This window comes from Diplotaxodon limnothrissa, linkage group LG13 (genome assembly GCF_057381915.1).
Source record: "Diplotaxodon limnothrissa isolate DT_005_m linkage group LG13, D_limnothrissa_male_GT1.1, whole genome shotgun sequence".
Lineage (NCBI taxonomy): Eukaryota > Metazoa > Chordata > Actinopteri > Cichliformes > Cichlidae > Diplotaxodon > Diplotaxodon limnothrissa.
The window spans coordinates 21964517-21975132 of record NC_140608.1 but is presented as its reverse complement, the minus strand read 5'-3'; the positions used below and the strand labels follow the sequence as shown (position 1 = coordinate 21975132).

Below are 10616 nucleotides of genomic sequence, written 5' to 3'. Positions count from 1 at the left end.
TTTATCACACCAGCATTACTAATGCGGCCATTAGCAGTGCAAAGATTGTGAATCCTGAAATCACTTACACGTCATGCTCAAGTCTAACCATGTCTGTGTAGATTCTCAGTCATCCAGGTCATGTTGGTCTTGAGAGCTTGTCTTTTTTTAAGTTTTTGAAGACGTTTCGGCCCTCATACAAGACATTTCTTCTGTTCTAAAAACAAAAGGTGGAGTTTCCCAAGCATTTAACCCATAAAGGCAGCGTCCTCTTTGGAGGTGGTCCTGAAGGACCCATATTGATCGTGTGAGTTGTGTGGAGAAAGGCGTGGGTCATTGCCATCACTGGGGGTTGAAACCAGGTTTACCTTGAAAATATTATGTTAATCTTAAACGACTTCATGGTTAAATAAAATAAAGATTAAACAAACAAATAAATAAGGGTGAAACAACTGTGAGAGCTTGCCCCACCCTATCGAGGTCACCTAGGGCAAGGTGTGAGTTGAAGCCCTGGGAAGGGACCCTGATAACTAGTGTCATAAGCCACACAACAGTATTTTCATTGCTTCAGATTTTCTTAATAAGATAAACACGTGACGAAGAAAATGATGGCCACTACTCAGTCGCTGTGTCCAAGGGGCTTACTCACCCAGTATGGTGGCTTAATCCCACAATTCTGCACGTCAGTGGCGTGTGCGCGAGTGATCCATCTTCTTCATACACGATCTTCGGTCTCACTTATCAGGGAGGAAACTTCAAAATCTATTCGTCCAACTGTAATCCGAGGGTCCTCCCCCTCCACTAATGCGGTGGAGTTGCAGTCAGCCTCAAACTTTTGACCATTGATTACTCCACGTCATATTGCAGTAGGAAGTGAAGCAGAGGTCTGAGGCAGCTCCTTTACTACCGTCGGCTCTGTTTCAAAACTTTCACACCATGCCTCTCCGTGTGGCGTTGCAGGGTCCCGGCCCCTGGGGGTTCAGGCTGGTTGGAGGAAAGGACTTCGAGCAGCCACTGGCTATTTCCCGGGTAAGTTCGTTTTACTGTTAGTTTCTCCCCCGCATTTCAGTGTAACCGCACCTGGACTCTCACCTCTCATTGTTTCCCCGCGACTTTACTGAAGGCTGGTTGACGATTAACGGTTAGCTTGTGTTAACCAGAGGGCTAACGAACGGCTAAACTAGCGTTAGCTTTCTCAGTTTATTGTAATTAAAAGTTAAGTTAGCGGCAATTTTTGCTAGTGCTACCTCAAGGAGCAAACGCGGTGGTCCGTGGACCCCACTTAATATTTAAAAACATACATTTTTATGTAAGGTAAAATATATTTTTGGTGAATTTCTGATGAATTGTGATTTTTATGTATCTTTTTCAGTCTTTAACTGAGAGTTAAAGCTACTTTAAAACAGTAGTTTTATAATAGCCGAACCAGAAATGCACTAATCCCAAACAATGGTTTTCATATTTGGTCTCTTACAGAATTTACTTAAGATTTAAAGCGTGATTTTTAAAAGTTTCAACTCCATGCTTTGACATCACTGAGTGACCATGGACCCATCGGAGCCTCTTTGTCATGCGCTGACAGCTGACACACCTCACTGGTGTTCATTAGCGCTAAGATTTTATTAAGCTTCATACAGGGTGCTGCTCTGGTGGCAGTAATGAACCGGATTATAGCTAGCAAAGCACTCCTCTGAGCCTACACCGCATTTTTCCCCTCTTGTGAAGGTTATTACTGTGGTCAGGCCACCCCACCCATGGAAAAGTGATTAGGAATTCCTGGTCCCTCTCCCTGCTTTAGGCCTTTATCTCAGATAGAGAATCTGGGCTCCAGGAAGCTTTTATCCTGACTCTGCAAGTGCCTTCGCTTCTGTTTACTGTTAACAAAGACAGCTGCTTAAAGGTTCTTGAAGGTCAGGTTTAAAACAATGGCATTCTCCTCTTTTGACTTGGAAGCCTTTAGGCTGTAATTAGAAGGTGCGTTTTCCATATATTTGTAATTATGGTGCACAAGTGGCTTCTAATTTTATAATTTCTATGTCCTGTGTTGTAGGTCAACCCCGGGAGTAAAGCAGCCCAAGCAAATCTATGCATCGGGGATATAATTCTTTCCATCGATGGAGAACCAACAGAGAACATGACTCACTTGGAGGCGCAGAACAAGATAAAGGGCTGCATAGAGGAAATGGTGCTCTCCATAGACAGGTAAGCTGTGTCTAAATGTGCCATTCTCATCTGCATAGCCATAGGCTCAGAGAAAAAGAGTGAGTAATGTGAGACGGCTCAGCTGCAATCCAGGTGTTCAGCGAGTGACATCATGTTTATTCAGTGATTTTTAAACAGCAGTTCTGTTTGTTTTACTGGTTTTTACCATGTTGCAATCCCGCATCGCTCTGTTGTGTCGTCTTGTAAATTACTCATGACTGATGACTTTTGAGGAGTCGTATCAAAAGGGCTTTGAAAGACGGTTGGAACCACATATGTTTGCTCCCATTAAGCGATGTCATATTGAATGCATGAAAGGACGGGCTTAACTGCAAGATAAACAAGAACATGAGCATGCCTGCAAGGGCTCTGTTGCATTCAAAGACACAGCCCTAATATTGCGTTCACGTGCTGATACACAGGAACACGCGGGCGATCCTGGCATTTTATGTTACTGAATCCTCAGATCATCTTTCAAGCCTTGTTTTGCCTTCCTGTCTTCCTCAGGTCAGAAACAAAACTGTGGTCGCCGCTGTCATCTGAAGAGGGGAAGACGCATCCCTACAAGATGAATCTTGCGTCAGAACCACGGGTGTGTGTCAGCATCAAAGCTGTATGAACTTTAACAAAGTGACTCCTCCAGCTTTGTCATTTAGAGTGAAATCGAGTAGCCGTTCAGTTTCTGGAAGCCAGAGTGCTGCCCTCCCCATGCCTGCAAAGGCTTGGGGATTTTTTTATTTTTATTTTTTTTTTATTTATATCCTACTACTGTTCATGATGAAGTCATTGTTTACTTACCAACAGGAGGTTTCCTAGGAGACAGTAGTTTATCAGCCAAGCCCTGACGCAAGCCTCAGTTCCTGCCCGCTGAGTGGAAAGTTGAGGCCAAAGTATGAATTCATGTAGGAAACGGTGTCTCAGGCCCTGTGTGTGTGTGTGTGTGTTTCACAAGTCACAAAACTAGAGTTTTGTTTTTTTTGTTTCTCCCACACACATATTAACACATATTTCAAGCACTTCTCTAGAATCTGTTGCTTCACTCTTTTGTTTTATGTAAGTATTGTCAGCTCCTTTGCGCAAGTCATCTTGCTCGCAGAGACTCGGGGAGATTTTGCACTTTTAGAAGCTTGAAGCATGAGCTATATTTGGAGGCATTTCCGTGTTCCCACTGTAAAGCATGAGCTAGATTTGGTGGTATTTGTATGCCCACTGTGATGGCATGCCAGTGTCATGACGCATCTGTCGTTAAAGTTAGCCACGTAGGTATAATTAAGGCAGAGTCCACAGTCATTATCCTGCTAAATTATGTGTGACTTTGTATCAGACTGGAAGCTGCTTTAAAAAGACAGAACCGCTCAAAGTTTCCAAGTCTGTTTTCAAGAAAAATGTTATTGAAAGTGAAGCTTAAAACACAATAGGCCAGTCACTTTCAAACCTTAAGCAATATTTCTAACCCACTTAGCAAACACTGCATGTTTGTACATGCGCAATTAAGAAAAAAAAACTTTTATAGCTCATCAGGTGTGCACTGAGAGTATTGCTTGTTTCAATTACGCTTGGATTTCATAAATATTGCACTCTCCTAACTTTTGCAGCTTGGTTTTTGCAGGAGGTGAAACACATAGGCTCGACCCACAACAGGAGCGCCCTGCCTTTCACTGGTTTCGGCTCCAAAGTGGTGACTAACCAGTACAATAATCCATCTGGGCTGTACTCTTCAGAGAATATCAAGGACTTCAACTCAGCTGTGGATGAAGTCAAGACCATTACTACGGCTAATGACCCCCCCAACAAGTAAGATGGGCTTAAGTGATGGCAATCAATCAGTATTGAAAATGTGAGGATGAGTGAGTTTAGCTGGGCTCTGCTTGGGTCACAGAGTAAATAATCGTTGTGGGCAGTAGACTCAGTAAATTGTGGCTCAAATTCAGAATGTTTCCATTTAATTGAAAAATGAATTTGTATGCATCTTCCTTTTTGATTTGCTTGGTTGTTTGGATACTCTGTGAAAGACTTTTATAGATCATTCTGCAAGCTTAGCTTTTCATTAAGTTGTTTTCCAAATACTCATTTTGAATTGGGGAAACTGGAACTGCGTTTGTTTTAGAGGATTACTTCAATACTGACATACACAAAACCTCTTAAACACTCTGTGATTTATTTGAATCCTTTCTGGAGGAGAAGTACATGTGCACACTGTTTGGCGCTAACTGCAAGATTTACAGTAGCGGGCCAGCTCCCGAAAGGCTGCTGTGCTTCAACAAATCATTAAAGTGTGAATATTGCTTCCAAGCAGATGGAGCCAGTATTTACTAATCCAGTGACTTAAGAAAATGATGTCACTTAAGTCTATGTTTAAAACAAGTAAAACACAAGAGAAGGTTCATTCATTGGCGTTTTTTTTCGTGCTGAATCAGCACTGATCTCCTGGGCTTTTACTGCCAGTCTGATTATGTATCAAAATGCTGTTGCTGAATATGATTTTTTTTTTTTTCCTTGCTGAAACGTGCCCAATTTCTTTCTAGTGCTCCATCAGAGCCATCAGGTAAGCGACCGCCCATAGTCGCAGATTCCGAAGTCTACAAGATGCTGCAGGAGAATCAGGAGTCTGACGAGCCTCCTCGACAGTCTGCTTCATTCAAGGTGCTTCAGGAGATTCTTGAGACAGGTACTGATACCATGCTTTTTCCATATACTTTAAGGGGCAATGTAGGATTTTTATATTGTATTTTTAAACAATTTTAGCTTTTTGGTAGACTGTTGTCTTTTAGTTCCAATCAAGATTTTCAGTCTATTCTTGGTGTTTGTAGGCGACTCGGATAAACCATCAGGCTTCAGGAGTGTGAAAGCGCCCACAACAAAGGTTGGAGCATCAGTGGGGAACACAGAGAAGTTACCCATGTGTGACAAATGTGGATCTGGGATTGTGTAAGTATTTTATGGTCAAGCTTGAACTCTGTAGGCCTCTAGATTGTGTTCATCTGAATCTAGCAGCACTTGGGAGAAATACTGTCTCCACCTTGTGGGCAAATGAAGTAACAACAACACACTTGTTTCCTAATTCCTGCTGCTGGAAGATATTTTAATTTTGCTTTTTATATTTTTAGAAAAGTCCATAAATGTTTTATTTTCCTTTCTTTAAGAGTATCCTTGAAAATCCTTACTTCACACAGATGTTTAGCACACTGTCCACACTGTCCCATCAGAAGATCTAAGTTTAGAAACTTCTACTTAAATCTGCCATGCCGAGGGTTTAGTATGGGGTTTACCAGGAACGGGTCTGCCCACGGGTTCACCAATGCTGGCTTATAATATGCGTCTTTTTTAGCAATAGATTAACCCTCCTGCCATCCTTTAAAAAACTCACACCCATCACCCTAGGGACCATTCTCAGCCACGCCATAAAAAGACCATATATCCATATTTTATTCCACTTTAAATTAGCCAACCTTGTAAAACTACTTCTCCCTGAAATATTCATGTAAAGTTTTAATTATATTTTCGTTGTTTTAACCCTTCAAATCCCAGTGTTATTACATGAGCGCCCTGTGTTATAAGCCCCAAAAACCAAAAAACGAAACTAAATATTTCCACAAAAAACCAGTTGAAGTAATATGTGATTGTCATTATAAGTAGGCCTTTAGATGGACCAAAGATTGGCACCAACATACATTTTGACCTGCCATTATTTTTTTTGCATTTTTTTTTGCAATTTAAAAATTAAAACTTCAAGGCCCTGAGTCTTCATTGACATCCAAGAAAAGAAGAAAAAATAAAATCATATGATGATAATTTGGGGTTGAAAAATAGCGTTTATAATGGAAGTCAATGGGCAGAAAATGGTCCCCAGGGTGATGGGTGTGGGGATTTCTGCTGCTCAGCCATTTTAGGCTGATTTAAGGAATTCACACTGGAATATTAACATTGACAGGTAAAAACTATCCTGTGGCAAGTTTGGTTATATTCCACTGAACACAGTGGAAATGGCAGCCATTTAACACATAGCAGTGGCACAAAAAGGTCCCAAGAAGGCAGGAAGGTTAATTGCTTTTGTTTCTTACCATTATTTTCAACGTGGTTGTGGATGTTAAAGCCAGATTATAAAATCCTAGTGTACAGAATACGACACCGAATCTTTTCTCCCACAGGGTCATTTCAGTCCTTTCCTTTTTGAGATACTGTACGAGAGTATCACTTCATTTTCTGACATTTTCATGTCTGTGCTGTTTTGGGAAGTGGGAACATGGAACGTGCCTGTAATGGCAAGCAAAACATTATAAATCAGGCCTAATTTCTGACTCAGACGTTTCCTGATGTTCATCTTTCTCCAAAACACCTTTGAGATCTAAAAGTAAATGTGTGTTTAGGTTTTCTAACTTGATCAGCTTAGATCAGAAAATGCTCTTTCCTATAGACAGCGACCCTCACTGCCATTCTCACTTATTTTTGTTTTTATTTACACTTCAGAGGGATGGTTGTGAAGCTGAGGGACAAGTTCCGTCATCCCGAGTGCTACACCTGCACAGACTGCAACGTCAACCTAAAACAGAAGGGACATTTCTTTGTGGAGAACCAGATTTACTGTGAGACGCACGCCCGCGAGCGAGTGACTCCACCCGAGGGCTACGACGTGGTTACGGTCTTTCCCAAGTAGTTCCCCTCACTGAGCTCGGCCTCGGACTGCACGCCACCATAGGACACCAAGACATAAACCGAGACTTACAATATTTAGCTAATGCTACTTTAAGACTATGAACTGGTCTCCTTTCACACTATACTTCAGTACTGTCACTGGTAGGCAGGACAGTAAGGAACTACGTGTTTGAAAATGTTGATTTGCACAAAAACTTTGGCCTATAAGAAAAACCAGTGAATACTGTAAGATGGCATTTCTTTTTTTTCGTATCATTTAAAATAATTTGAATGACAGCCACTATGTTTTGATACTGTTTGTACATTTCAGCGTCTTTTGAATCATGGAAGCAAAAGAAAGCCAGAATATTCCCATCCCTGTTAAAGGAAAAACATGTTTTCTACAGTTTTTATTGAATAAATAAACATTGTTTTATACAGCAAAATACATTTGAATATAATTGCCGAATAAATATTTTTTAGCTTGAACAAATTCTCTCATGTCGTCCTGGTTTATTAACTGTCCCTTGTGCTCTTTTTCTTTACTTTTAGTGACACTGATTGTAGGGTTGCAAATATTAGGGGTGCCACATGATCATTAAATTGCTTTCAAACACAAAGAATGATTTGAATGACAGTTGTGGCTTCAGAAAGTCTTTTTTCCCCCCTTTTAAAAAAAAAAAAAGCAAAACAAAAAACTTTAGTTGCTTTTTAAGAATAAACACTGAACATGGGTAACTAATGTCTTTGGACCTGGTCTTAAGCGTAACCTCGTTAAAGCGGATGGGGAACTGCTGCTTGCACCCAAATGTCTTTATGTGAGATGGAGCGGTATAGAGAGTCAAAAGTGCCACATACTCGTCAGGTCATTGTCAGCACACAGGGACTTGAAACAAAAGGTAACGGGGATGGCGCTGGATTCTTCTCCTGGGAAGATTCTGCAGCTCATCTCATTAACAGCGGTGAGAGAGCTTCTGTGGCTAAAGTCAGCATTGGTCCCATAACCACATTCTGAAGGTGATGCTGAGTCCCATTCGGCAGATAAAACGCTTGCCGGGCTGCTCAGATCTGATGCCAGATAGTCCTGAGTGTGTGCGTGCTGGTCTGCCATCCGGAGAGTCTCGGTCAGAGCCCAGATGTAGTTGCGGGCAAATCGCAGAGTCTCGATCTTTGTTAGTTTCGCGTCTTCTGGCAAAGCCGGCAGGATGCTCCTCAGCGCGTCCAGGGCGGAGTTCAGATTATGCATGCGGTGGCGCTCTCTATCGTTCGCCTTCATCCTTCGCCTGCCCCGCTGCCCGGACTGCTCACATCTGTGTTTGGGGTTTTTCACTGAGGACACGTCTCGGGTAACAGTCGCTGGTTTTCGCGGGAGCTGTCCTCGTGAGTCTCCTGAAGTGTCACCGGCGTCGTTCACTCGGTTGCGCAGTGTTGGAGTAAACCCGCGCAGGGCGTCGGGGACGCAGATTACTTTAGGATACATCCTGTGGCGACGAAGAAGATGAAAATAATCAAAAGTGATGCCAATGAGACAGCTTGGCTATAAAGAGAAAAAGAAACTCCAAATGATGCCCTGAGATGTGCCACAAACCCTGGAAATCACGTTTCCCATTTTTTCTACGAGACTGAAACGTGTATCTACACCCCGAGTTCGTTAAATGTTTTAACTGATTAAAAATAACAACGCAACTGCACCAGTAACTAGAAATGAAATATCTGAAAAACATTAAAGGACATATTTTAAAAATAAATAAATAAACTTCTGAGTGTAGTCGCACTTACGTTTGCAGGCCTGCTCCTGACAGGCGAAGCTGGGATAAAGACGTAGTCCGCTCTTGTAGCTGGAGGCAGCAGACAGTGTATATGTGCAGGTGACAGTGAGGGATGGATGCGCATCTCTTGTCACTTTATATGGCCTTTATCTTATCTGTTTTTTGCACCGTGGACGCCTGAATCAACAGCGCTCGTCGAGTGGCCAATCAGCTTCCAGGCAGCGAGTCCTTCACCCTCTCCCTCATCCTTCAGTGTGCTTGCATTTCTTTGTGTATTCATTGTAATAGTTAATTAAATACATGTGGATGGCAAAGTGCCACGGATGTATGTCAGGCTAATAATACTCCTATTTTATGGACTAGGGTCATGTTTTTTTTCTTGGAGAAGGTAAACATTACGAGCCGATTTCCATAAGTTTGTCTGGGGGCAACAAACATGCAGCGTTCAGGATTGTGGTGGTCCTAAACTACCACTCTGGGAATCTTAATATATCTGTTTATTGCTTGTATTTATCATTATGCCAGCTATTCACTAATTTCCCTGTTTTGCTGGTCAAATGCTGGAGGTCCTGGTAGGAAAAGAAAACCAAAACATTTTGTGAGCTTTGCTTTGACCTCGGTTTAGTGAGGTCATGCGCTTGTTTCTGTCTAGTGAGATGCTGGTCTAGCAAAAAAAAAAAAAAAAAGCTTGACACGAGACACAATATGGATCTTGTATATATGATGTGATACTCGATTACAGATTACCTTTAATTCCCATTAAAGCTTTCAAGGCTAGCTGTCTTCATCTTTATTGTTATAGTAAATCATAATGTGTTTATGAAAAGACTTTCGCAATGGTTGAAAAGTAAGCAACGTTTAGTTTTATGCGCAAAAGGTGGAACCGTATTCAATATTTGTATTGTGTTTAATTAAATATCACTGTACACAAAGTTTTATTTTGGAAATATTATCCGATCTCTATCCATAAGAGGTACTTGTAATGCCACATTTTACGCACTCAAAACATCGGCACATGCCCTGCAGAGCACATTATTGCCAGACTGGCTTCTAAAATCAGCTCCATGTGCACCAGAGTACGCTAAAAACCGAGATGAAGAAGAAAATGCAAAAGTTCTCTGCAGTTATTATTTTAATATTGTTTATTGTTAAAGATTGAGAGACTCTTTGCGATTCTGCGCACATCACACTACCTGGTAAGGCGGACGTTAAAAGAACTTTAAGCTCCTACAAGTTGGTCCTTACTTATTGCTTCGATGAGTCTTTTTTAAAGATTATTTTACCTCTTTGTTAGCTCAGAAAACCTTACCTATATTAAACAAGTGTTGTTTTTAAATGGCATATATTTGGATAAACATTTGCTTCTTGCGTTAGAGCGCAAAGCTCCGGTATTTGGATAAGACAATTACGCATGGAGCAAACTAAAAAAGGAGAGGTGGGAAGGTGAAATCCGCTGTGTAAATCGATGATACAAAGGGTCTTTTTGTGTTTCGCAACAATAAAAGCTCGTTTTCTTCTATAATGTGAGCCTGTGTCTGTGCGCTATGACATCTCCAAAAACTTGTCCAAGATCGCCACAATTCAGTGACGCGTTGCTATTTTCTAATAAAACTTTATTTTAACACATTAAAGATTAGAAAAAAGAGTCAACAGTGTGCAGATACGTTCTAGCCTGGGTAAGGGAGGAAAGGGAAGCGTGGCGGGGCTCAAGCATGATTTACAATTGCCAACAAAGGATCACAAAAAGCTCTCCTTAACTTTCTGTCTAAATATGTGTTTTGGGAACAATCTGATAACCATATGCTTTCAATAAACTGGACAAATATACTAGGGCGATAGGAGATGGTGCCTTGCTGTTATAAAAGGCCCGAAAAGTCTAAAGTAAACTGAATATTACCACTTTACAAATATTCATTGATGCCAAATCCATATTAGGATATCGTGGACAGGTGTGGGTTGAAGTTGTCAGTCTCTCTCCTTGATTTTTTATCAGTGTGCTGTAGTGTCCTGCTTGTTATGCAAAGTATAGGCAAA

General features: G+C 41.3%; 2 protein-coding genes across 2 annotated transcripts; one reads left to right on the top strand and one right to left on the bottom strand.

The window, feature by feature from the left end:
- Nucleotides 1-789: 789 nt before the first annotated feature.
- pdlim1 (PDZ and LIM domain 1 (elfin)) lies at nucleotides 790-7295 on the top strand. Its single transcript, XM_085368885.1, has 7 exons — nucleotides 790-1008; nucleotides 2030-2181; nucleotides 2689-2773; nucleotides 3791-3975; nucleotides 4707-4849; nucleotides 4992-5109; nucleotides 6649-7295. The coding sequence occupies exons 1-7, from the start codon at nucleotides 916-918 to the stop codon at nucleotides 6833-6835; spliced, it is 963 nt and encodes a 320-aa protein (XP_085225011.1). The 5' UTR covers nucleotides 790-915; the 3' UTR covers nucleotides 6836-7295.
- Nucleotides 7296-7654: 359 nt separating this feature from the next.
- Nucleotides 7655-8293, bottom strand: neurog3 (neurogenin 3). Its single transcript, XM_085369872.1, has one exon. It carries the CDS (start codon nucleotides 8291-8293, stop codon nucleotides 7655-7657), a length of 639 nt encoding a protein of 212 aa, XP_085225998.1.
- Nucleotides 8294-10616: the final 2323 nt, after the last annotated feature.